This window comes from Malania oleifera, chromosome 3, assembly GCF_029873635.1.
Source record: "Malania oleifera isolate guangnan ecotype guangnan chromosome 3, ASM2987363v1, whole genome shotgun sequence".
NCBI lineage: Eukaryota > Viridiplantae > Streptophyta > Magnoliopsida > Santalales > Ximeniaceae > Malania > Malania oleifera.
The window spans coordinates 99,964,446-99,992,385 of NC_080419.1; the positions used below are offsets into that span (position 1 = coordinate 99,964,446).

The following is a 27,940-nucleotide window of genomic DNA, read 5'->3' on the forward strand; positions in this document are numbered from 1 at the left end:
TCTCATTTACTTACCGAGCGTCGTCTCACCTCAATTATTATCATACATTATAGATACCTTGAAGAGCATACTGAAAATCAGAATAGCGTAGTGGAAGCATTGGTGGGATTAGAAAGTACTATTTAGAATAAATATTAAATTTGATATGTTTTTATATTTTGAAATTTTTAAGAATGTTAATTTTGATATTGGAGATAGTGTTGTAATAAAGTTATTTAGTACTCTTGTAGTGACCCGAAGAATAATATTATTTAAATAATAATGAGGAAGAGAAATGGAAACAGTAACAGAAGGAGGCCGTTGACTTGCGTTCGTCGACGACATCGAACTTTGGGAAAAAGACCCCAATAAATTTATCAGGGCCTCGTCGACGAGGGCAAGTTTCGTTGACGAGAAAATACCGAGAGGAGATTTTGGGCAACTCTAAATTTCGCCTACGAAGGGTAAGGTTTGTCGACGAAATTACTTAAGGACTCGTCAACGAGATAACGTGGCTCGTCGACGAATCCCGCAGTATAAATAGCCCTAAACTGATTTTTAATCACAGAATTTGCCGTAAACTCTCTCTCTCTCTCTCTCTCTCTCTCTCTCTCTCTCTCTCTCTCTCTCTCTGTCTACTTCTACGGCTCCTCCCTCTTCTTCCTTCAATTTGGCCTCGCCAATCACTAGATCGACGATCTGAGGCCACCACGACGCTCTTGGCGGAGTTCTCTACAAGTCTGTCGGAGTGGATCGTCAGTGGGACGAAGTTGGAATTCATCCCAAATCCAAGGTAAGGTCTTTTATTTAGTTTTTGGCCTTCTGAGAGTTGTAGGAAATGATGTAAGCTAAGAAATATTGATATTTTGTTATGAGATATATGATTTTCAGGGTATTGAGTAGGAAGCCCTGCGGGTGTTAGACTAGTATACCACAGGGGGCTTTCCAGTAGTCAAGTAAAGGAAACATGCTATGCCAGGAAACTTTTTTATGATTTCAGCATGAATTATATATTTTTATCAAATTACTATTCAGGTTATATATATATATATATGACAGTTTCCAAGACTTGATAATATTTGTATGTGATTGTGTGGCTTGAGTCGATAACAGAAATAGAAATATAGAATTTGTGAATACTATATTTATAATCATTAACAGAAATACCATGATATTTGCATGATATAGAATGATGAATTTTTCAGTGAATAGTATACTCAGAAATATGCATTTTCAATGATTCTAGGATAACATGTTAATCAGTACCATAATGCCCCAATATATAGTTATTCAAATAGTAGTTCAGTTATACAGAAAACAGATTTTCAGTCAGCTTATTTAGAAATTTTAGTTAAATTTTATGGGGTTATGGTTGTTTTAGAAACCACAGTAAAAACAGTATATGACAGATATTAGTTACCTATATAGTATTAGACCCTGATGGATCAGACAGCAGAGCATGGTACCGTAACTACAAATATTCAGTTCAGTAGTGCAATCATTTTACTAAAATAGTAAGTGGTATGAGGCCGATTGTGCCCACGTTGGGACAGGCTCTCGATCATATATGGATTGAGGGGGCCGATCAGACTGTCGAAATTCAGTTGACTTACCCTGGTCGGCCAGTCAGGATAGGTCCCACCTTTGGGCCGTACAACCCTGTCATGAGGTGTTAAATCATGACATACAACCATCTAGGGGAATTTTTTCCAGATATTATAAGTATAAGTAGATTTTCAGAAATAGTAGTATTAATACGAAAGGTAGTTTCTTACAGATTGACATGTTAAATAATATAGTTGATGGTGTTATTATACGTTGTGTAATATCAGCATTTCCAGATTCAATTATTCATATTGTTCCTAAATCAGATTATTTATAGTCAGTGGCCACACACTAGTAATATCATGTTTCATTTTACTGAGCGTTGGCTGATTCCAGTGTTGAATTATTTTTCAGGTGAACCAGCTAGGCGAGCGAAGTAGGCTTGCAGGTAGAGGGGCTGTTGTACTGCCTTTTTGAGAGTGAGTATTACTTTTTGGGTGGCATGTTTTGTAAACCCTTGGTATTAGAAAGGGTAGCTTCGAGGGAAACAATGTTGTTTGTATATCATGGAATGATTTGATACTCTGGTATTGTATTATATGTGAATTTATTTTATATGATTGGACTTCCGCTGTTTAGGTTATTGTTGAATATTAAAATAGGGGAAAAAGAATTTTATTTTGTTAGTAGGTCATTTCAAATCTGGTATAAATGTATTTGAGGTTTTATTTACTTCCGTTATATAATAATTACAGAAAATAACATCATAGACCCTGTAATTTATAGAAAGTCGCACCCTAAACCCCTATCGGGTTCGGAGCGTTACATAAAGGGTCTGCCATATGAGAGAGCAAAGTGGGAGAAGGAGGAGAGAGTATTAGAAAATGGGAGAGAACAAGAAAGAAGAGAAAAGAAATAGAGAAATGAAAAGAAAGAGAAAGAAAAGAAAGAAAAGAGATACATATATTGAAATAATATTAAAAATGTTTAGTGGTAGGCTACATGCTTATTGAAAGGTGACACGTGGTGCGTTCTGGGTTGCGTATGGCGAGTGATGTCAATGTGTGGCATGGCGTGAACCAGGTCGTCCAATTTTTGTTCTTCACAGATGTTTGGATCACTACCATGTCAGCGATCTAGGTATTGTGGCTTGGGTCAATGGTGAGGTGCCACATTTCACTTAATGTGGCAGGTGACATTACCTTACCATGTGCCACCTTCATGTTTTTTTTCCAAAAAAAAAAAGGAAGTCATCCGGCTGTCCACTGTTGTCACCCATGGATGGTTGACACGTGGTAGAACCAAGACTCTTCCCACCTCCTCTCACTTTTGACCCAAGTCAACTTTGTTTAACCTGTGTCAACTCAGGTCTTCCCTATTGACTTGGTCAAACTAGTTGACTCGATTTAACCTGATTAATCGCTTGAACCACTCCCCCTTTTTTAATTAAAAATAAAAAAAATCAAGAAGAATTAGGAAAAATTCTCTAGGTATTTTTTACTCAAAAATAAAAAATAATAAAAATGAAAATTTAAAATCATAAACATAAATAATTTTTGGGAAATTTTCTATAAAATATTATAAAATTATAGAAAAATAAAGAAAAATTCTAGGACCCATTTTGCTCAATTTCGATATTTTTTTCAATAGTTTTCCTATGTGAGTTGCTTGTTATGTGCGTTGCTTACTAGATGAATGTGTGTTGTTTCGTTTCTTTTATCCATGCGTGTACTTGCATGTTTGTGTGTGTCTGCCTACCACCCCCTATGAGGAGGAACATGATGAATTGGGGTTGTGTAATATTTAATTATTACTTGAGGGGTGAGGATTCTTGTAGAATCACTTCAGGCTCGCTTGGTAACGATTCTATTAAACTTCTTGATTTAGGTGCACACTTTTCGTGTGTACTTTTGTATGCATTTTCATGAGTGCCTTTGTTGCTAACATGCTTTGAATAATGACTTGATCTCTTGACTGCATACGTTAGGTTATTGAAATAAACTTTCATAATGATTTTTTGTCTAAACTTAGGGGAGGGGTTATATTTTGGCATGCCATCGAGAAATCAAAGGTGAGGAATGCTTTTGTCTCTTGCAAGGTCTCCCAATATTTAAAGGTCGGGAAAAGAAAACCTTAATCTGTAATAAACTAAATAAGCAACTAATCTTCAAAGGGATTGTCTGAGGATTGTGTCTTTGCACACTTTTAAGGATCCTGAGGTGAGGGTAGCTTCTGTCTATCGCAAGGTTACCCAATATATTACAATTTGATTATTGAATACAAAAGAAGAGTTTAAGTCTTGATCAGTTAATTTTAAATGTAATCTTAAGTTTATATCAAGTACCATCCATCAAATGGGTGTAAATGGGTGCTAATACCTTCTCTTTACATAATTGTACTCGTGTGTCCGACCTAGTAATGAAGATTATTGACTAAGGGTTTCCTTGGATCTATGTATAACTTAGAGATCAATAAACTAGTAGTATATTAAATAGGTGTTATAATCTCACTTAGAGTAGGAATAGGTTAGTGGTAACTCCATTGGATCATATTTTGACTTACTTCTCATAATATATATTACCCTTTTACTAACATTCGATTTCGCCATTCGGTTGAGGTGGTTCAAAGATTTGACCCTCTTATTTTAGGAGAGTTGACCCCTCTAGAACTGTGCAACAATTACATAACCCTGATTATTAAAGTTCTCTTCATGGTGGGGTGGGGGGGGGGGGGGGGAGGAAGACGTACACGCATAAACACACAAAAATAGAAACAAGATACAAATAATATAAGGTACATGACAAAATATTCAATGAAAGCAAGCACATCATAAGGCAAAAAGAGACATGCAAACAACGTAAGACTTACATTCTAACAACTGAATAAATGATTAAATACAAGTGCACAACATATCAGATAACACATAATGTGAAGCAAGTAACTCAAGCATGCATGGAAGCAAATGCACAAACTGAGAAGGGCATGCAAACAAGCATATACAACATAACAAAGAAGCATGAAATTAAAGTCAAACTAAGCTAAAAATGCATGAAGCAAGCTCTTAGAGGGCTTAGGAATTTCTTTAAAAATTTTCTATATTTTTCAAATTTTTTATTGAGATTTTTAAAGATTTTTTAGCATTTTTAAGAAATTTTTCATGATTTTTCTCTATCTTTTTGGACTTGTCTGTTTATAATTTTTTTTATTTTTTTGGTTTTATTATTTTTGAATTTCCCTTTTTTAGAATATTTTGTAAATTGAGTGCACATGAGAGCTTCTTTCCTTTTTTTTTTTTACAATTTTTACATTTTTTATTAAAAAGAAAAAAAAATCCAAATATACAATGAATTTATTAGTATATTACTAATATGGCAATTTGAAGCTAATCCGTTGATTAAATAGTTATATTCATACTACATATTTGCTATATCTCATAATTGTGTGTCTCTTGGTCAATGAGTGCACATAAGAGCTTTTTTTTTTTTTTTTTTTTATTTTATTAAGCTTCTTGTAGAGCACGCGTCGATTTCCCTTTCCCCCCTTCACAAGAATTGTTTTTTGTTTAAAAAGAAAATTTTGCTCCTAAAGAATCAATAAGCAGTGGGAAATTGAAAAACAAAAGGAATTCTAAGAGAATTCGATTGCAGGGTAATTTCTGATTCGATTTCAGTATCATTTCTGATATGCTTAGGGTTCCAAATCATGGGGCTTGAGGGTTTTTGTTAAAGATGACTTCCTCTGATGATGCTCTGAGGCAGCAGTTGTTGGATCTCTAGAAACAGCTTTCTAAGAAACAAGCCTTCAAAGGGGCCGTCTTCTCCATCAAATCTCTGTTTCAGGAGCACTACCCCTCCGCCTCCCCTTCTCTCCAGAGGTTGGTGCGTTAATTCATGAATTTATTGCTTTCTTTTTAGATTGATTGATTTTGCTTGATTTGTGCATTTTCTTGTTTTTTTTTGTCCTTTTGTTTTTCTGGTTTAGTTTCTGTTTGAATTTCACTACGGTATCTTCTATGTTATCAAAAAGAAAATCTTCTATCGTTATACATTATTTATTGTATTTTCATCATATTTCATATTACCAACCAATCATAAAACAGATGTGCTTGTCCTACAAGCATGGTTTCTTCTACTTTATTTGAAAAAAAATAAAGAAAACAGGGAGAGAGAGAGAGAGAGAGAGAAGAAACAGAAATAATTGCATTATAGAAATTGCATATCATAGGAAATTAATTGTTGATATGATATGTGCACACAAGAGCACATGGCACGAGGGAGGGAAAAGTGAAATCACAGTGGCAAAACAATATAAAACATGATTTTTATTTACCATGTCCAAGAAATCTTAAATTTGAAATTACTGGTTGGACTAAATAATTTTCATTTGTCAGTGTTCTACAAATTTACTTTTTTGGATATAAGCGTATTATTCAACTATATGTCATAAGTCACAGCTTCCTAATCTAACATGCAACAACTTGGACTAATTAAGTTTTTTTGTAGAATTCTATTAAACAATTCTATTGCACCAAAATTTGTCGCGTCTCATTTATTTAAAATATATATCAATTGTATGGTTTTATATTATTGTATTAGTTTTATTGTTATTATTTTTTTTTAACAAAAACTGAAACCTGCGTCTCCCATCTCTCCCTTTCATACAACGCAGCAAAGTCGCCGCCCCTTGCGTGACCCAATCGCGCATCGCCACCACCCTCCGGCTACTATCGGTCCATCGCCGCCGTGTCCAGCCACCGCTCTCCGGCCACACTCGGTCCATCGCCCCCGTGCCCAGCTACTGCCCTTCGGGTCTATTGTAGGAGAGAATCTGCGCTGCGTTCTCTCTCGAGTTTCCGTGGGGTATCTTCTCATATCTTCGCCTTCTGGTTTGTAACAGAGCCGAACATGGCAACTGCATCAGGTACGCTACGCCTTCGCCTACGCCTAAGCCTACGCCTACGCCTTCCCATACCCCTTCCTCCCCAAAACCAATCAATTTCACCGACTGCTTTGTATTTCATTTTTCTGATTGCTGATAATGCAAAACATCATTTGGTTCCTTCCCCTTTTATGTGTTATTTTTGTTGTTGCAGATGGCCAATTGTTTCATTTATTGGAAATTATAGTTTTTCCTGGTTTTTCTAGGGTTTTTAACGCGAGGAACTCTAATTCCCTGAAATTCGAGAAGTGACTGCTTTTGGATTATATAGTTTAAATTTATTATTTTGGCAAGAAGTTTAAATTCAGTTCAAAGCCCATGTATGTCGTGCAATCTACCCATGGATTTGGAAATGGGGCTTCCTATCTCAATTCTGGAGTTTAGTCCCAAGGATCAATTCTGTGCCTCTTTTTGTAGTTTTTGCAATCAACATTATTTGATATACAAAAATCTGTATGGCTTCAATCCTCACTTTCAGTTCCCACCTCCGCCTTTCTAAATAGCTTGTCTGTTAATGCAGTATGCTTACAAGCTGCTACTATGGAATGCTAATTTTGCTGTATTTTTGCAGCAATCAATTTTAAGCTGATGCACCAGTTTTATTTGTAATAGGTTGGGTTGCTTAGTATTTGTAGGATGATCTCTTATTGGTATTTATTATTTTTTATTCTAGGCTTATTTTTTTCCTTTCAAACTCGGCGCTGTTGCCAAATTTCTGCACTTTTGGATTTTCCCCTAATTTCGGCCCATTTTTATCATTTATTTTACCATATTATGGTTTGCAGTGGCATTCAAATCTAGGGAGGACCATCGCAAGCAGCTGGAATTGGAAGAAGCACGTAAGGCCGGGCTTGCACCAGCTGAGGTTGATGAGGATGGAAAAGAAATCAATCCTCATATTCCTCAGTATATGTCTTCTGCACCTTGGTATCTTAATGCAGAGAGACCTGTAAGTTGTGTTTTTATTGTTCTTTGGCTGCATTCAATGCTTGTTGATCATTGATTCTTGAGCTTGTTTTTTGTTCTTTTGTTTATTTATTTTTTATTTTTAATTTTGCGATCTTGGTTTGTAGAGTTTAAAACATCAAAGGAAATGGAAATCGGATCCAAATTACACAAAATCATGGTACGACCGAGGTGCTAAAATACATCAGGCTGATAAGTACAGGAAGGGTGCATGTGAAAAGTAAGTAAACTCTTTTCTCTCTTTGCATTTCCTTTTTCATCTGAACTTAGTTTTTTTTTGTTTGTTTGATGGGAAATGGAAACTCATTAATGCACAAAAGAAAGAATTACACAAAAAGGAGGATAAGAAATCCTCCTAACACAGAAAAAATACAAAAATAAGCAGAGAATCGAAAGAAAAAAAAATTTCATCAAAGCCCCTTTCCAATCCCTTTGACGATTTGATGACAACATTCCTTGAAAGAAACTCAAAGAATGAGCTCAAAAAGAAGCCCTGAAAGTAACTCTATCTCAAAAGAAATGCACAGAATTTATGCTGCCATAGAAGAATCTTGCATTCCTTTTGGTCCATGAAGCCCAAAAAATGCCAAAAGCTGTACATCTTCCTAATTTGTCCCTGGCGTACTTCTTCCAAGTCCTTTGTACTGTCCTATTAGGAAACATCAACAGTCTTAGGAATGACCAATGCCTCCCCAAAATTTGAGAAAAGAAAAGCTCAAAGATGCCTAGCCACTGTACAATGTAGAATTAAGTGATCACTTGTCTTGTGGGCTTCCAAGCACAAGACAAAAATATTCGGACTTTATGGCTTTATAAAGTTTTCTCTATTGCAGCAAATCATTAGTATTAGGCCTATTAAGAATCAGAGTCCACATAAACGCCTTGATCATTTAGGGAACCTTGGCCTTCCAAATAAAGTGGTTCAAGGGGGAAAAAAGAAGGATTTTTTGACATTTTCAACAATTGGGCAAGAAAAGATCTTGTGGAAAAAAAAAACTACAAGAATCCTCAAGCCAAATCCTTGAGTCACCACCCATTCAAGGGACAAAAGAATCCAGTATATGCAACAAAAAAGTCATATCCTTAGCCTCTCTCTCATTGAGATTTTTAAAGAAATGAAATTCCCAAGAAAGAGATCCACCCTCAAAAGAATAAATCGCATTAATTGGTGCATTATGCAAGAGGGACAATCTAGAAAGACAGGGGAACAAAGATTCTACGATACTTCACCCACTCAAACATTTTCTCAGAAACAAATATGATTTCTGATATTCCCCCAAAATAACCTCATTTTAAAAGGAGGGACGGTTTCGATTCCTCGGTCCTCCATTAAACCACCTTCCATAACTGATGGGTAGATTAAATCAAACGCATTGATGAGAGGGTCGGTTACGAAATCATATTTAAAACCCCTATACCAATGCCTATAAAGTTTATGTAACTCCCACAAGCGCAATGATGCACTCATAAATGCCGGATCAATTAAGGGTCAAAATGATGTGAATCAACAAGCATCCTTAAAGGATCCATTGCATGTTCCAATTAGGCCTATCACTAGAGTGAGATCCAAGAAGATCAAAGAAGCACTTCATGAGTTAATTCAAGATATTTGGGCTTATTCAAAAACATGACAATCCAAACTTGGCCCAAAGAAAGATGAAGTCTTAATAAATTTAATCCAAGTTTTTGATGGAGCTGATCTTACTTAGTGGTTGTAATCTCCTTAATAATGGTGTGCTATTCAAATATGGGATTTGACTTTTTGGCTTATGTCTTTACATTTAATTTGTAATTTTGCGAGACAACTTGTTTGTTTGCATGTGCATGTCTTAGTAAGTTGTGCGTGTATAAGTTGTGTTAGTATTAATTGTGTTAGGTTGAGAGTTGTTGACTTTTGTTGAGAGTTGTTGGAAGTGTTCAATACTTTGTCTTCCAGGCTATGCCTATAAATAGCTCTCTTATTGTAAGAACAAGAGATCATTGAACATAACATTGAATAAAAATTTGAGGTTTTGTTCTTTCTATTGGTTCTTCAGAGAACTTGTGAACTTATCAAGGATTCTTCCTTGTAGCGTTCAAATTTTGTACCTTCGGTTTGTGATTAATTATAATCATTGGATTGAGGTTTCTTACCTTTGGTTCATGATTTAATTATAATCATTGGGTTAAGGTTTGTTACATAAACCTTCGGTTTGCATTTCATTTATAAACGTTGGGTTGGGGTTTCCTATAAAAAATCTGGATTTTAGCTTTCTTGAGCAAACATTCCAATATTGATTGTTGGGTTTCAACGCGTGTCGGTTGAGGTTTGCATCATTTGGTATCAGAGCTTAGGCTCTAAAAGCAAGTTTACTATCCTTTTATCTTTTGTGTCTTGTTATCATCCTATCTTGTTCCATTTGTGTTCATTATTTATTGTTCTTGTTTTGTGACATGTACCAAGTAGAAAAAAAAAGAAAAAGAAAAGGAGACGTTAGAGAAGAAAAGAGAAAAAAACAAAAAGAAAAAGAGGAGGCTTAAGAAAAAAAAAATGGAGACATCAAAAAGAAAAAAAAAGGTGATATTGAAGTAACAAATACTATAATTTGGTACTTATCAAAGTTATTTTTTTTTCTTCAATTGTGATGCTTGTAGTTTCATTTCTCTAAAAAAAAAATCTGATTTTTTGTCATCTTCCTTTGATTCGTTGTTTCTATAATATTTTCTTGCTGTCGGTATTTGTTTAATACTACATGGATTCGGGAACGAATCCTTTTGAAGAGAGGGAGAATGATGAGAATCAACAAGCATCATTAAAGGATCTATTGCATGTTGCAATTGGGCCTATCACTAGAGCGAGATCCAAGAAGATAAGAAGCACTTCATGGGTTGATTCAAAATATTTGGGCTTATTAAAAAATAGGGCAGTCTAAGCTTGGCCCAAAGAAAGATGAATACTTAATAAACTTAATCCAAGTTTTTGATGGAATTGATCTTACTTAATGGTTGTAATCTCCTTGATAATGGTATCCTCTTCAACAGCCAAACCACACTCATCCCACCTGTCCAATTCTTCAACTTCGTGAAGGATCACATTATTTGTTCTTTGAGGTCCCCAAAAATGCCCTTATTCCACACTTTCTATTTGGCTTTCACTAACTTCAACTTACTTATATATTTGAACCCTGCCCACCCTTGAACCCTAACCTCTCCCCACTAAGAAGTAATGGAATCCCTGAAATAAGGGCATGCCAGCCACATATTTTCTCTACCTTAGACACTTGTAAAAACAAAATATTTGGAGAGACTATTAATTAACTCTTTAACCACTATATGCTTTCTAGTACACCCTAGATACCAAACTTTCCAAGAAAGAATCTTCATTGATTAATTCTGCTACTACCCAATCGTTTCTCTACTTTTCCATAATTTATAGAGGAAGCAAGTCTACTTAGTTCCCTACTCAATCTAGAGGATTTTCTCTTATCTCTTGTACCCATTCTCTATGATCCTAACAACTTCACCTTTTCAATTCACCAGGCTAAGATCTAACTCATCAAGAAGAGTTTGAGCCCTGAGGTTGCCCTTCCCATCTCCTAGAAGGTCCATGGTTTGAAATTTACCCTCATTGGTTGACTCCTTATGGCACAAAAGAGAACTAAAAGAAGGAAAAGAAAGCTCAGGAGTAGGAAGAATACCATTAGTGTTGGTAGAGTTTATTAAACAAGCCTTAAAATTGTCATTATCCAGACTGGGAACTTTTATTGGATAAAGTTCAGAGATAGAAGTTCTATTGTACAAGATCAGAGATCGAATTTGGGTCGATAAAAGAAATATCTCCCCCCCCCCCTCTCCTTTCCCTACGAGAAAGACTAGGTTCCTTTGGAGTCAGGGTCTCATCCAAACTCTGACCTCCCTTTATGTCTGCAACACCAATTTTTCACTTTACTGAGGGAACAGTCTTTGAACCTACCCTGTTCTTCTTTGCTACCAAAAGCTCTGTTTCATCATTATGTTGTGATGACTCCCCATCTTTGAGCTTAAAGGAAGATGTGTGCCTCAAATGATTCAGTAGCAAACCCTCCTATTCAGAATTAAAAGAATGTAACAATTCATTCTCCTCACCAATTTCTTCAAGGGAAAGAGGTTTGAATGAATTAAAAACTTCCTTCCCTTTCTCTTCAATTCTTCATTCCTAATCCCCAACAGTTCCTTTGCCTTCTGGTGTAATTTGGGGAGTCGTTAAACCCTCACTTTCGGTTTTGATGGAGTTCACTATATTCTCTTTCTGTCCCATTTGGATTCTCCAATTTTCCTTCCCTTTGCAAGAGACAGATCTGTGATCCTTCTCATGATTTCCAGGTGAGGTGTTTGACCTCTGCTTTCTGTCAAGTTCTTTTGGTTCAGAACCCTGCGTAATTCTTCCTTGCCCACTCGCACAAAATTCCTAACACGTTGGGCTTGTGACTTGGGCTTCAACTGTAACGCAAGAAAAATTAAGTTGAGTTGTGCTAGTCCATTTGGAAAGTTTTAACTTACTGCGGATGTACAATTACCATGAAGTGGACCCCATGATTCTGTTTCCAAATGAACTAGAAAAAAATATTATGGCTGCATCATTGTGCCATAGATATATATTTGTTTATTTCCTGAAGAATTCAAGGACTTCTCCCATGCAGCTGGGAGAGTGAATGAAAAGATTTTTTTAAGATCGCTGTGGTATAGGGCAAACTTTGTCTTAGGACGACCACAAGAAAATGCCTAAAGAAGGAATTGTATTTTGTTTGAATGGCTGGCTATGCATGTCTTATCTATTTCTGCCTGCCAATAATGCAACACATGCAACACCTGATGCACAAAGCTATCACGCTTTATAGTGGTCTGGGGAGTGCATGATGCAAGCAGACTTACCTCCATAATTGAAGAGGCCGTTTTTCTGACTTGAACCTGTGATCTTGGGGTTTGAGTCTAACACTCTTATCATTTCGTCAAGGCTTCCCCTCTTATGCATCCCGACAATTGAATAATTTTACACTATGACTTTAGGATGTTTAGTTTGGTATGTTTCATCCTGTGTTATGGGATGGAAAAGTGCTTACAGATGTAGTACCTGGGAAGATAATATAGATACTGTTTTGATTGATTACTGTGTGATTATAATAGTTGTAATGTTTGAAAAATTCAATTTTATAATGCTGGATTTTGCTCTTCTTTTTGTTTTTTCATTTGAGAGGTAGTCGTGTTGGCTCAATGTAAGATTCTGTGTGTTATGAATCTATCAAAATAATATAAGTCATTACAAGAGGAGTGGTGAGATGTTAGCCTGTTAGAACAATTTATCCTATTTACCCGTCTGTAACTTAGTATTTTGCCTCGGTGCTGCTTATTATTGCAACTTATGGTAAGAGATGACTGGCAATTCAAGAATTTGATGGGAAATTTAACCTTTGGTTCTGTCTGTATGGAGCCATCCCTATGGCATAGACATTTTATGTTAGGATTTTCAGTGCTTTATGTTTTTGGTGGGGGAGGGGGTTGAGTTGAACATATATTTTTGAATTTCATTATTTTTTCACAGGAGTGATGCATGTGATTTGAAATTATAGATTCATAGATGCTCTTGTCTAAACTTAGGAGATACTGAATCTTTGCAATAACATGTCATTCTTCATGTTTTCTTCGTCTCTTAATCCAGTCTTATTTGTATTTTATTTTTTTTTAACATTTGCAATAGCTGTGGGGCCATGACACACACTTCAAAATCGTGCATGGAAAGGCCCCGGAAAGTGGGAGCAAAGTGGACAAGCAAGCACATTGCACCTGATGAAAAGATAGAGAGTTTTGAGCTGGATTATGATGGCAAAAGAGACCGGTGGAATGGATATGATCCAGCAACATATGCCCGTGTTATTGAGAAATATGAAAAACAAAATGAAGCTAGAAGGAAATTCTTGAAGGAGCAACAGCTTAAAAAATTAGAGGAGAAAAATAATAACCAAGATGGTGAGGGTGAGGGTGAGGCTGAGATGAGTGATGAGGAAGATGATGAAGATGCTTTGAAGGTGGACGAAGCGAAGGTTGATGAAAGCAAACAAATGGATTTCGCGAAGGTTGAGAAGCGTGTGCGTACCACTGGTGGCGGGAGTACAGGAACTGTTAGGTAAGGTCTTTTCTTTTTCTTTACTACTACTGCTACTACTACTATTATTATTATTATTATTATTTTCTTAATTTTTGTCTTGCTACTGGACTACTGAGCCCTCCTTCCAAGACCGAAATGGACAATCATCTTGTTTAATGCTGTATAAAGTGGCTTTGCTTGTTGGTCTAGTAAATGTTGCTTTTCGATTTAATCTTTTGGATGATGGATGATTGTAACTGACATACTGTTGCTTACCAGGAACCTACGTATTCGAGAAGATACAGCAAAATATCTTCTGAATCTTGATGTCAACTCTGCATATTATGATCCCAAAACACGTTCTATGCGTGAGGATCCTATTCCAGATATGGATCCAAATGAGAAGTTCTATTTGGTGAGTACCTTTGAGACATACATCTTGCGTTATACAATTTCCCACAGTTTAGATTCAATTTTTATTATATATTGTTTTAATATTGATCTGATTATTATTATTTATTTATTTTAGGGAGATAATCAAAATAGAGTAAGCGGTCAGGCTTTGGAGTTTAAACAGCTCAACATCCATGCTTGGGAAGCATTTGAGAAGGGACAAGATATTCACATGCAGGCAGCTCCATCCCAAGCGGAGTTGCTTTATAAAAATTATAAGGTCATAAAGGAGAAACTGAAGTCTCGAATTAAGGACACTATTATGGATAAATATGGTAATGCAGCTACTGAAGAAGAAATACCCAAAGAGCTGCTTTTGGGACAGAGTGAAAGACAAGTAGAATATGATCGTGCAGGCAGGATCATAAATGGGCAGGTTAGCTTTGCATGTGTGAATGTGCAATAAATTTAGTTCTCTTCACCTGTTTATATTCCGCATTATTTACCGAAATTTTTATTTATTTATTTTTTGCAATACTTTGGATCCTCATGTATCCAAGCTTTTTTGTGATGCAAAAGGGATGGTGGTGCTCAAGATCTGAATCTTAAAAATGCGTTGGATTCTTTAATTACATATCTTGACATGTCCAAATCATATCCTATATTCTTCTTTTCCGGGTCAACACACTGTATATCAGCCTTTCCACCTTCACTACATCAAAGCTGCATATGCAAGCATGGCTTTGAAACGTTGAATTTGGACTTTTGTGTATTTTGACAAAAATTCAACACAATTTTGTTTAGTTTTTTTTTGTTCAATCCATAGCATTCCAAGTCCATGGCACTCCATGCTCGCAAACCTACCACAAATGAATGTTTTTTAACATGCAGCAAATTGCTAAATAGCTCCTAAAAAAACACAAGGTATGGCAAAGAAATGCAGCATCTTTTAAATCCTTGTGCTTCTGCTAGTGTCTACTTCTCTCATATTATATTTAGCGTTTAAGCCACTTGAAACTTGTTATTTATGTTTTTAACATGGTACATATAAATGTATATATGTGAAAATATGTATCTAATTATGAACATATCCCTACTGCATCATACTTCAAATTTTTAAGAACATCCACATCTATATTTCCCCTGTCCAGAATCCATATTCATGCTTCATGCTCTATTGAACCATAAACTATTTTAGATAGAACATCTACATTAGCCAAATAACTGAGTTGGAACTTTTAATTTTTTTTCTCCCAAAGGATGGTAGGAAAAAAATGTCTCTAGCATGTTTGGCTATGTGGAAGAGTTCACATTGAAACCGAGGAAGGGGTTTTTGGAGGTGGAATATAATCAGCGTAAAAAATGACGCATTTGCATTTTTGAGTATTTGATCTAGAAGTTCTTTTAGGTATGTTGGCAGGGTTGGTTTTTTTTTTTTTTTTTTTAACTGTTTTGACATATTATCTTATAGGTTTGATGGTTGTGTAGAGGATTTTGAAGGATAATAGATTTAGATGGTGATGTTACAGAAGCAAGTAATGTAGGATAAATTATAGAACTAGTTTTTAGTCATTTTGTGGAAGCATCTTACAGCAGATACTGATAGGTTTCTGAGGTTCAAAAGAGCAACTACAACATCAACAATAACAAGCCTCAAGTCCCACTATGTGGGGTTGGCTATGAGTCCTTTTTCGCTAAGTCACTTTAACAAGGGCATTTTTTTCAACTAACTTCAGAGCTATTAAATCCTTCCTCATTACCTCATTCCAAGTTATTTTATGTCCATTCGTTCCTCTTCTGGAACCATTTACAATGACCACCTCACTCCTCTTCACTGGTGCATTAATTGGCCTATGTTTCAAATGCCCAAACCATCTAAATAGCTTCTCTCTTATCTTATCTTCTACCAATGTTATGCCTAACTTATTGCAAATATATTCATTCCTTAATTTAACCTTTAATGTTTTATCACTCATCCACCTTAGGATGCACATTTCAGTCACTTTTATTTTTTTGAGTGTGTTTTTTTTAGTTGCCTAGCATTTTTGATCCATAAAGCATAGCTGGTCTTATAGCCATCCTATGGAGATTTCCTTTTGATTTGAATGGTATTCTACGATCGCATTACAGACCTGATGCACTCCTCCATTTTACCCAACTTGCTTTGACTTTATGTACTACATTCTTTTCAATTTCTCCCTTCCTTGCATAATAGATTCAAGGTATCGAAATCTATTAGTGCTATTGATTTTTTAATTATCAAGTTTAACATTGTCTTTAGTATTCCTTCTTATCAGCTGAAGTCACATTTTCATATATTTTGTCTTATTTCTACTTATCCTAAAACCTCTTGAACTTTTTTTTAAAAAAAAATATAATTAAAGAAAAGTTTATTGAAAAGGCATCAAGGGGATGAAAGTGGTGTACTACAGAAAGTCAAGCACCCTGAAGGGTGTCACTGGAATCAAAGATTACATTGTTATCATTAACAACATTCCCACTATGCTAGCTATTGACTGCAATAAACCAGTACTCTTTGCTGATCTAGTGTGCTGAGGTTGAAATTTTTAAACACTTAACTATTCCTCTCTTTGCAAACGCACCAGAAAATTGCAAGGGGAATGAGGGACATAGACTTTCTCTTCTCTTTTATTGCCCGAATTCCTTTCCCGGCCCAGAGTTCCCCTCCCACAGAGTTAGCGACAACCCACCCAATCAGAGGCAACACCATATTCCAAAGATTTGTGGTCCAAGTGCAATGAAGGAGGATGTGCTCTAGTGATTCCGCATCAGCCATGGGGACATCTGTTGGTGACTAACAGACCCCTTCTTTGCAAAGTATCCAAAGTCAAGATCTTACCTTGTGTAGCCTCCAAGGCTGGAAAGGAAAGGCAGCTTTGTGGGGTTAGCTGTCTTCCAAATCTGAGTCCAAGGGAAATCAAAGTTCTTTGACTCCAAAGGAAAGAGCTTCTTGCAGAAGGATCTAACAGTGAAGACCCCCTTCTCATCTAAGGTCTAAATTGGAAGATCAGTGCTATTATGGTGCTAGAAGTTGTAGAGAAAGCTGTAGAAGTCTCTGAGCTGGTTTAGTCCCCAATCTTCCGCATTTCTAAGGAAGGGGATGTTCCAAAAGAGCCCCTAATCTCAGGTTTGGAGGTGCTGACTGATGTAGACATCTTTGTCTCTGGGCAAGTTGTAAATGGCTGGATACACTGAGGGATTCCTGATCACGCCATGCGTCATGCCAAAAATAAATACTATCCACATTCCCGACCTGAAATCTAATACAAGAAAGGAAATCATTCCAGCCTTTCCTGATGAAATTCCACACCCCTACACTGTGTGGTTCTCTACTAGCCTTGGAGATCCAATCATTATGTTCAAGTCCATATTTTACAGCAATGATTCCCAGCCAAAGGTGATCTTTCTCAATCATGAATCTCCACAACAATTTACTTGAAAGGGTTTTATTGAAAATGTGGAGGGACTTCAAACCCAAGCCTCCTAAATGAATGGGTTGCTTCACCATGCTGCATTTGACAAGGTGAAATTTGAATTCCACTGCAAAACTCCCTCAAAGAAGCCTCTTTTGAATTCCTTCAAGTCTCTTGGCAACTGAAGCCAGAAGGGGAATGAGAGACATGAAATGAATGGGGAGATTTGTCAAGGTGCTTTTATGAGAGTGAGTTTGCCACCTTTTGACAAAAAATTCCTTTTCCATCCAGCCTATTTTTGTTCAAAATTTTCATTGATAGGGTCCCAGTCCCACACTCCTTTATCTTTGAATTTCGCACTGAGAGGCATCCCAATGTAGTTAATAGGAAAAGCTCCCATCTTGCAGCCTAAAAGGCTAACAAGGAGATGCCCATCTATAGTTTCTCCAAGCGGAATGATTTCACATTTTTCAAGGTTAACTTTCAAATCTTAAACCGCTTCCTTGCCGGGATTATCACAGATTGATAATGTGGAGAGGGTTATCCTTGCAAAAAATGATAATGTCATCTGCGAACAGGAGATGTGGGACCTCCATGGACCTTTCATTCTTGCCAACTCTAAGGCCTTTGATTAGCTCTTCTCTGATATCTTTTTTCAACATGAGGCTTAACGTCTCCATCACCACAATGAACAAAAAAGGGGATAAAGGGTCCCCTTTTCTGAGTCCTCTAGAGGAGTGAAGGAAATTAGTAGAGCATCCATTGATTAACTCTGAGAAACATGGTGTGTTGATGCAATGAGCGATACAACTACACCATCGCTCCCCAAAGCCTATTTTCCCAAGAGTATTGAGAAGAAAGTTCTAGTTAATGTGTTCGAAGGCCTTCTCCTTTCAAGCTTGCACACTGCCCCATTTTTCTTTTCCCTACGATAAGTATCCACCATCTTGTTAGCTTTGAGGGCTGCATGATGCATCCATGGTTTGTCTTCCAGCCACACAGGTGTGTTGATGTTGCCCAATGACTTCCAAAGTGGCTCTTTTGATCCTTGTAGCTAGGACTTTGGCAAGGATCTTACAAATACTTCCCACCAAGCTAATTGGATGAAAGTCCTCAATGTTGGTTGCCATGGGTTTCTTGGGATCAGGGTAGGGAAAGTGGCATTGATGCTGCTCACAAATCTACCCAATCTAAAGAATTCCTCCAAGGTGTTGATGAAGTCCTGCTTGAGCTTGCCCCAATTTGATTGGAAGAATGACAAGGAGAACCCATCTGGCCCTAGTGCTTGTCTCTGTAATGGCATGAGGATTTTCGCTTCCTCAAAAGGTATCTCAAGTCACTCTGCAGTTCAGGGGTTGAAAGATTTAAAGTCAATCCATTTACTACATTTCTCTAGCTTTCAGATTTAGAGTAAAGAGCTTTATAAAAGTTTCAGATTCCCCTTTTGATTTCTCCTTCTTCAGTTAAGGTGTTCTCCTCAATTTTGATGCCGGAAATGTTGTTCGGCGTGCGATGGGCATTCGCTGTTCGGTGGAAAAATTTGGTGTTCCGGTCTCCCTCCTTGAGCCAAAAGGTTCTAGATTTCTGCCTCCAGGAGATCTCTTCAAGGTTAATAACATTAGTTAGCTCCTTTAACAAAACTCTTTTGGCACTTTCATTGGTATTGAGCCCTTGCCTTAGCTCTTGCTTATCAAGGATCTTGATGTCATTAAGAATATTGGTCTTCTTCGCTTGAATATTCCCAAATGTGCTTTTATTCCACTGCTCGAGCTTCTCTTTCAACCCCTTCAGTTTTGAATCTAGCACAAAGCTAGCTTTCCCCTCAACATGAAGTCTGGACCACCCGAACTTAATGAGGTCCCTGAAGCCATTGTGCTTTAACCACATCTTTTCAAAGTGGAATGGGGTTGGCCCCTATTTGATTTTGCTTGTGTCAACAAGGATAGGGAAGTAATCCAATGTGGGTTTGGTAAGGAGCTTTTGAGTGGTTTTGGGGAAGTGTGTATCCCAATTCACTGAAATAAGAAATTGATCAAATCTTGAGAAGGAAGGTGGGTCTCTAGAGTTGGACCAAGTGAAAGCACCACCAATGAGTGGGAGATCAATAAGGGCATTCTCTTTGGTGAGGCCCAGGAACTATCTTAGACAGTGATTCTCCGCTCCGCCCCCACTACATTCATTGGGGTACAATACCATGTTGAAGTCTTCTCCCATAACCCAAGGCAAATCTCATCAGCTTTTAATCTCCAAGAGCTCAGTCCAAAAAAAATGTGTATGAGGTCCTTTTCTTGGGCCATATACCCCAGTGAGTACCCATAAAAAATTATCATCCAGATTTTTGAACAAGCACGAGACAGAGAAGGAGTTGATGGAATGATCAATCATCTCTACAACTTTGAGATTGAGGATGCTTCCTGTGTTGCCCACAACAAGAAGGGAGATTCAATCACAATTCTCTCGTCCCCAAAGATCTCTTACTAAGAATTGATCCATAGTTTCCACTTTAGTTTCCTATAAACAGAAAATGTAACCTCTCCATTCTTTAAGAATAAAGATTTAATTAGAATTCTTTTGTCTTTATCATTTAATCCCCTCACATTCTAGGAAATGAGTTCCCTTTAACATGATTTAGTAGTGCAAATCCGGCCACTGCTTGCCTCCATCAAATCTGTGCATCCACCCAACTTATCATAATTTACTAAACATTCCAAGCATTTCAGCTCCCTGTTTGTGTCCAGTTTCTTGTTGCTGCCCATAGGTTTTTTGGAGCTAGTTGTGCCTCCCCTCCTCTCTTCTTTTCGATCTCTTCAAACAATTTTGAAGCCCTGTCTTGAAAGCCATTGAAAGACAGCCAATGGCTTTTCTGATCATTTTCATTTTCCATAGAACCCACTCAGAGACCTACTTCTTAAAAATGTGTGCTTTCCGGGTCTATTCTGTTCAGCATTTCAAAGTTTGGTGGTGTCCTGGGTATCAGCCAGACTCAGACTGATTTGTAGGGCCTCCAGGTGGTTTGAAGGAGCTAGAATTAAGTATAAATCAGTGGCACCAGCCTGTGTAATTGGAGTCCCTGAATCTCGTTCCTCCTTGGCGTCACTAGAAGCAAAGACCTGTGTGTGGGGCTCAATCACAAGGGTTTTCCAGAAGATTGAAGTCTTCTCAACTGACAAGGAAGGGGGCCTTTATGAAAATTAAAGGGACTGAAAGCATTTGGCTTGATTGTTGGAGAAGTTTTAGAAGTAGGGAGGCCAAAGGGAAGAACCTCCTTGAACAGAGTGCCTCTGTACTCCTTAACTTCTGTCTCAAGCTCGACAAAGGAGGAGAGAAGATAAGGTTTGCCCAAGTCTACACTGTTCTTCTCAAAACAATATCATTTGCAGACTGGGATCTCATTTTGGATATTCCTTGCAAGTTCATCAATCATTAAAGCAAATAGACAGGGACTTAAGGAAGAGCCTTGATGTACATTTACTGTGATTGGGAATTCTCTAGACTCTCCTCTTGTAGTCCTAACGCTAGTCGTTACTCTATCAAGCATATCCTTAATGACATCAATATATCTGCTGTAGGCTCCCTTCCTTTCTAAAGCCCACCAAAGACCTTCCCTGGGTGCTCTGTCATATACTTTCTCTGAGTCAATAAAAACCATATATAAGTCCCTCGTCTCTTTTCTGAACTTATCCATTAATCGTCTTAGTAGGTAAATAACTTCTGTAATTGATCTTCTAGACATCAAACCAAATTGATTCTCTGAGACCTTCGTTTTTGTTCTTATTCTTTATTCAATTACCTTTCCCACATTTTCATTGTATGACATAAGTTTAATGGCGTGATAGTTATTATAATTTTGAATCTCTTTTTTTTTTTGTAAATATGTATGAACATACTTTTCCTCCATTCCTCCGGTATTTTCTTAGTTTTCTTAATAGTGTTAATAGATTAGTTAATCATATGCTTCCTTTATTCCTTAGACATTTCCAAATTTCAGTTGAGATGTTATTTGGTCCTAAAGATTTCTCACGTTTCATCTTTATTAAAACCATCTTAACTTTTTGACTCTAATTTTGCCAATAAATCTCATATTTTTTGTCTTCTCCTTATTCATCACTTCTAAGTTTAAGTTTTCAATTTGGTTTTCATTAAACAACTTATTAAAGTATCTTTGCCACCTCGCTTTTATGTTTTCTTCTTCTACTAAGGCAGTATCATTCTCATCCTTTAGGCATTTTACATTGTCTAAATCTTTGCACTTCCTTTCTCTAGCTCTAGCTAATTTGTACGTCTCTTTTCCCTTCTTTGTATCTAGTTTAGCATATAAATAATCATAAGCTCTATGTTTAGCTTCACTAATGACCTTTTTTGCCTCTTTATACTTTTCAAAATTTTCTATATTTCTACACTTTTTTCCATGTTTTATATCAGGTTCTTTTTGTCTTTACTGCTTTTTGAACATCTTGATCCCTCTGCCAGCTTTCTTTGCTGTCATAGACTTCCTTGGATTCACGTAAAATCTCTTTTGCTATCTTTTTAATAGAGTTAGTCATTCTATTTTACATATACTTTATTCCTTATTGTCCAATCACTTTCAAATTTTGTTTGCCATGCTTCTCCCTTGAGACTCCACCACCAAATCCTCTTGCATTGATTTATGTTGTTTTTTTTTTCTTCTGTTTCTTCATTCAAAAGAAAGAGTGAGAATTTTTTGTTTTTTGTTTTGTTTTGTTGTGTTTTATTTTGTTTTTGTTTTTGTTTTTGTTTTTTGTTTTTGGGAGCTGGTGGGATCTTATTTCTAGCACACATTGGCCATAATGTTGGATAATGGGCATTTGAAGTTGTAAAACTTGAAGCCATTGCAAGGAAGATTGGGAAGGCAGTTGGTAGTTTACAGAAGAATGTTGCATAAATTGTTTCTAAAATGTCATATTAAGTTCCATTTGATCATTTCCTATTTCCTTTTCATATACTGGCTTACAGAAGGTTGTTTCACAATTTGTTAAACACCATATTAAGTTTTAGTACATGAACTCTAAAGCTTACAAAATCATGGAGCTTGTTGAGTGTATATGAAATAGTATTTGCATCATGTAGTTGAATTTTGCCTCTCATGTTCGGAAGGGTGATGAAATGCTGTTTTTGGAATCAAATTTTATTATTATGATACTTGCTGGTCTATGTTTTTTTTTTTGATCGGTAAATGTAAATTATATTGATAAAAAATGGATATGGACAGAAATCCTGTACATACCCGAGGAAGAGGGAGCAAAGCTCCCAAACAAATAGAAACAATTACACTCAACCTGGGCATACCCAGGGGCATAATGGCCAAACAAGGCTAATCATTAGGTTCAATATAAAACATCAGAACTGTAACAAATAGAGTCATATAAGGTACCTTCAAAACCAGCAGCAGCAAGCATCCTGAAGAGAACCAAGAATTAGGCAATCCTCCAAGAAGCATCAAGCTAAAGAAAAGAGCACCTCAAATCCGGAGCAAAGCTCCCAGCGCAGCAGAACATAACCAGAAAGCTGCAGCCATATCTGAGACATAGTCTGAACCTGTTGACCCCATAAAACCGGATCTTCATAATTTAAGCACATCTTCCAAACAGCTGCAGCAAGCTTGAGCCAACTCCAGCAAGCTAGTAACATAGCTCCCATGGAAACAGCAAATCTTCAAAGATAAACCACAACTGAATATAGGAAAGATCCAGCATCCACCAGCCACCAACCAGCACAAGCAGAACACTGCAGTAACTAGACAGGAGCTGGAACAGGCCAACAAATACATCTGACCAAAATCTGAATCCATATCTTCCCTAAGACAAGTCAGGGAAAACTGAAAACTCCAACACAATCCAACTCTGATATCAGCAGCAATTAAAAGGAATTCAGCAGCAGAACTGGAGTTGAAGCCAAAAACAGAAACTGACAGAAATATGAAATTAGAGCTTCACAGGAAAACTCTGAAAATCAAATCACTCCCAACACAATACACCATCAGAACAGGCACTTCAACCCAGCCTGATAGCAGAATTAATTCTGAATGCAGCAGCCATGACTGAGACATACTGACTGCAGAAAAGAATCTGAAGCCAGTAGAACAGCTACAAGCAAAATCAAATCCAGAGCAAAAGGCAAAAATCTGAAGAAAAGTACTCTGAAATTAGAACTTCCAAACCAGCTCAGTCAGATTATGGCAGATCAACAAGACTCCAGAAGCCAAACCCAAACAGCAGAAGCTATCTCACAACACTGCAGTAACAGTTATCAGGGGCTGAACCAGATTCTGAAACTGCATAGAACAGAATCTGGATTACTGCAAAAAAGCCATCCAAACAGGTCCTCAAAAATACATCAGACCATAATGTGAATTCAGATCATCGCAAAGGCAAATCCAGTAAAACTGAAAACTCCCGTCGCAATCCAAATCTGAAGTCTGCAATGAGACAAACTGAACCAGGCATCAAACCGACCAAGCTCAATCTACAGCAACCGCAGAACAGCAGAAAATCAGAATCAGCAGATACTAGAACTGAACCTTCAAAAATGGAGAGGCTACCAATCGGATAACCTTCACAGTTGCAACAACCAGATCTTAACCAAATCAGAAGCACAAAACCAGTCACTGAGATAACAACAGCAAAGTCTTGAACCTCTGACTTTTCAGATCAGGAAGTCAGATAGCATCAGCATGAACAAGTCTCTGCATTCCAGTAAACCAGAGAGAGTCTGTAGGCAATAGATCAGGACTGTGGGAAAACAACCCAGGAAATCAACAAACCAAGAAATCCAAGTCACTGACACCAGAGAGACATACTACCATCCAGAACTCTGGGTTACAGTTAAGCATCCATAAGTCCTGGTCCCCAATCAACAGAAAAAGGAGGGAATTTTTCATAGATAGTTCTGTAGGTGTGTACCTGTATCATTTTAAAAACAGCCTCAGGAGATATCTTTTTCTTTTCAAACCTCTTTTTATTTCGAAAATGCCAGATAAGGTACACTGTGGCTGCAAGACATGTTTTCTTAGCCACCGATTGAACTCCATTGCCTTTGGCCTCTTTATGCATCCATTTAAGTGCGGCTTTCAAAGTAGTCATGCACCGGTTCAGCCCCATTCTTTATGCATCCATTTAAGTGCAGCTTTCAAAGTAGTCATGCACCGGTTCAGCCCCATCCAATTTTGAACAAGGTCCCAGACAATTTTAACAAAACTACATTTAAAGAACAAATGGTCAACAGATTCTAAATCAGTGTTGCATAGCTCACATAGAAGGTCAGAATTATCACCCTGTATATTATCTTTTGTAAATAACTTTCCTTTAATGCCAAGCCATAAAGTAAAGGCATGTTTGGGTGTACAGCCACTCTTCCATACCTCCTTAAACCAAATAACTTGATGAGAATTATTTGGCGAGTGGTTGAAATACATGCAACAATTTTATGTCAACAGTATCTTACTCTGTTGGGAGTTCCGTTTACTGAAGATCTGAATTGCCTTAAAGAGATTTTATGTGCTCAAATTTGGGGGTTGAACAGCAAAACAACTTGGCTTATCCAGGCAGAATGAAATTGCATCTCCAATTTCTGTGAAGCAGAGTTATGGACCCTGGATTTTAATCATAAACGTGATTTAAGGGTTCTGAAGAGCACACACTAAAAAATTGACTATTTTGTGTTTCTGTATGGTTATAGAAATTGCATTTTTTCATCAGCATCTAACTGCATCAGCTTATTTTTTTTCTCTCTTTTACATGGGATTGAAGCTAGACAAACCTTTGATTTAGAAGTTTCTTCTTTCCCATATTTACTTCCTTTTTCCTTCCTCCGTCCACTGAAGACCCTGGCAGCCTAACCACTTCAACATGATGCACGGCCCTCCCAACAAAAATTACTGAATGATTTAATGCTGTATATCCCTTTTTTTATTTCTTCCCCCTTCTCAAATGAAGATCCTAGCAGCCTATACCACTTCAACACGATGCATGGCCCTTTTACAGAGATTAGTGTTATTTCATGTGTTTGATATATGTGTATGTGCATGTGCGTGCGCGCATATGTATGTACTTGTTTTAATAACAAATATTGCTATTTACAGGAGACAGCTCTTCCAAGAAGCAAGTATGAAGAAGATGTTTACATTAACAATCACACTAGTGTCTGGGGTTCGTGGTGGAGAGATCATCAGTGGGGTTACAAGTGCTGCAAGCAGATGATTCGGAACAGCTATTGCACAGGTGCCGCTGGAATTGAGGCTGCTGAAGCTGCAGTAGATCTTATGAAGGCTAATATTGCTCGTAAAGAGGCTGTGGAAGGTTAGTCTTTCAGTCCATCTGCCTTTGTTCATCTCCTTTATATTAAATGCCAACTTAATTGGTTGGACCACATCTTCTGCTTGGTCTACATTTTACTTCAGGTTTCGCTATATTTTCAGAATGGTTGTATGTTGTCTGTTGAATGGCTTTGCTATTTTGCTAATGAATACCTCTTACATGCCAACAAAAGGGTTTAACTATTGACATCTTACATTGTCAATTTCATTTGATTTTTCTGTTCATAACATGTTATATATTATTGGCAATTTCTTTTAGATATTAATAAATGCTTTTACTTTTGTGTCTCTTCACATTGTGAACACTAAAACAGAGAAGCCCGCAGCAGTGGAAGAGAAAAGGCTTGCAACTTGGGGAACAGATGTGCCAGATGATTTGGTTCTGGATGAAAAATTACTCGCTGAAGCACTGAAGAAGGTGAGTTTTTTTTTTCCCCGGCCAAGCCTTCATTCTTTCTCTTCTCCTTTGCATTTTTTAAGAAGTGCTTTTGGAATATCTTGTTTCCTTTTAGCAGTATAACTTCTTTGGCTACCAAAACTATTAAGTCGGGAGCTTGATTTCAGAAATTTTTTATTTAAGCTATGCTATTGGTTGTAAACTTGAAATTACCTGCCGGAGCAGTTAATAAGACCAATTGGTTCTGACCAATTTTGCTAAGTTGTTATTTTCTAGTAATTATTAGTGTTATCATTATATTTTTTAAATGGAAAATTATTAATGCTATCATTATTTGCTTATCATATCATAAATTTTTCATTTGCTTGAGAAAAGATTTCAGTTGAGTGGCAGCCAAAAACTGAGTTGAATTTAGGTTGAACATGTGCCCCCCCACCCCGGGGGGGAAGCGAGGATGCTCAAAGAGTTATCTAGATTAGGTAGTAAACCTTCTAGTGGATGCATTTGTTTTTGACTGACGGATTTGGTTTGGACAGGAGGATGAAAAAAGAAGAGAGGATAAAGACGAAAGAAAGCGCAAATACAATGTTAGATGGAATGATGAGGTGAGATCTTTTGCTCATTTGATTGTTTGTTGCCTAAATTGACATCAAGGTGCAAGTATTCCTTTAACTTCCGTTGCCTTGTTATGTGGGCTGCCTTACCATCCTCATAATTTTGACAGGTTACTCCGGAGGAGATGGAGGCATATAGGATGAAGAAAATCCATCACGATGACCCTATGAAAGACTTTCTGTATTGAGGGGCCTTGCTGGCTCCTTGAAGTTCCTAGGTTCTACTCCTACAGTCCTGTAACCAGAAAGAAAAGATGGAAGTGAGACAAACAAATCATTAAATGATTTAGCTCAGATGCTGTAATGGATGTTTACTAGAACTGTTGTCTTCCTTGGCATCAACTGGGGGAAAAATTAGTGGGGGTCGTGTGCATATGTAGATGTGTTTTTGCATTGGGGTGTGTTTATTTTTGTTGTGGCTGTGTACTCGGAATATATAACAGCTTTGCAAATGAATTATGTGGCTACAAAAATTTAAATAGCAGAAAAAGTTACTATTGGACATATTATGTGGATGTGTAGTAGGAACATTATTCTTACTCGATTTTAGAATTTAGTTACCTCCCTCTTGAGTCTCTGTGATAGAGAAAGAACTGTGATGTGTAGACAGAAAGAACTGTGAAAGAAGTAGAGGGGTGCTTGGAGAAAGAAGAAAATGTAGTAGAGGGGGGGAGGTTGAGCTGCTGTGTGGGAATGAATAGCAAGGTAGTTTTTTAACACAAGATGCCAGATTGTGTAACAATAGGAAAAAAGGGTATATAATTTTAAATGATCATACCATTAAAAAGTATAAAACTTGTGAGTAATGGTCGATTTCGGTTAATGCTAAAAAAGATGTTTTTGACCATTGATTTTTAAACATTCAATATCAATATCAATATCAATGTCATTATTAATAAAACCTTTTGGTTATGTTTTGTGGAATAGTTGTTCCTTAGGGTAAAATGAAATATAACATGAAATTTGAGAATAAAAGTAAGAATTATTTTTTAATATATATTTTTATTATTTCATCAAACATGTAATAAGGAATAAATATTTGTAGACATTTTATTGTTTAGGGGGTACTATGTAACAATTTTTTTTGTGCCATTTTGTGAGTGAATGAAAATTTTCGTGTTTTTGAAAAATACTTTTAGCGACAGAAAACTTTATCATTAAAAGATAGTAAAATTATTTTGTAACTAAACTTTTTGATAAGTAGTTGCTATTACTTTAAATGACAACTTTTATGTTTCATCA

At 36.9% G+C, this 27,940-nt stretch overlaps 1 protein-coding gene across 1 annotated transcript; it reads left to right on the forward strand.

The window, feature by feature from the left end:
* The first annotated feature begins 6,110 nt into the window (after positions 1-6,110).
* On the forward strand, positions 6,111-27,207 carry LOC131151565 (pre-mRNA-splicing factor SLU7-A-like). Its single transcript, XM_058102805.1, has 10 exons — positions 6,111-6,444; positions 7,248-7,411; positions 7,536-7,648; positions 13,142-13,567; positions 13,808-13,943; positions 14,058-14,357; positions 25,454-25,670; positions 26,002-26,105; positions 26,621-26,689; positions 26,809-27,207. The coding sequence occupies exons 1-10, from the start codon at positions 6,429-6,431 to the stop codon at positions 26,884-26,886; spliced, it is 1,623 nt and encodes a 540-aa protein (XP_057958788.1). The 5' UTR covers positions 6,111-6,428; the 3' UTR covers positions 26,887-27,207.
* Positions 27,208-27,940: the final 733 nt, after the last annotated feature.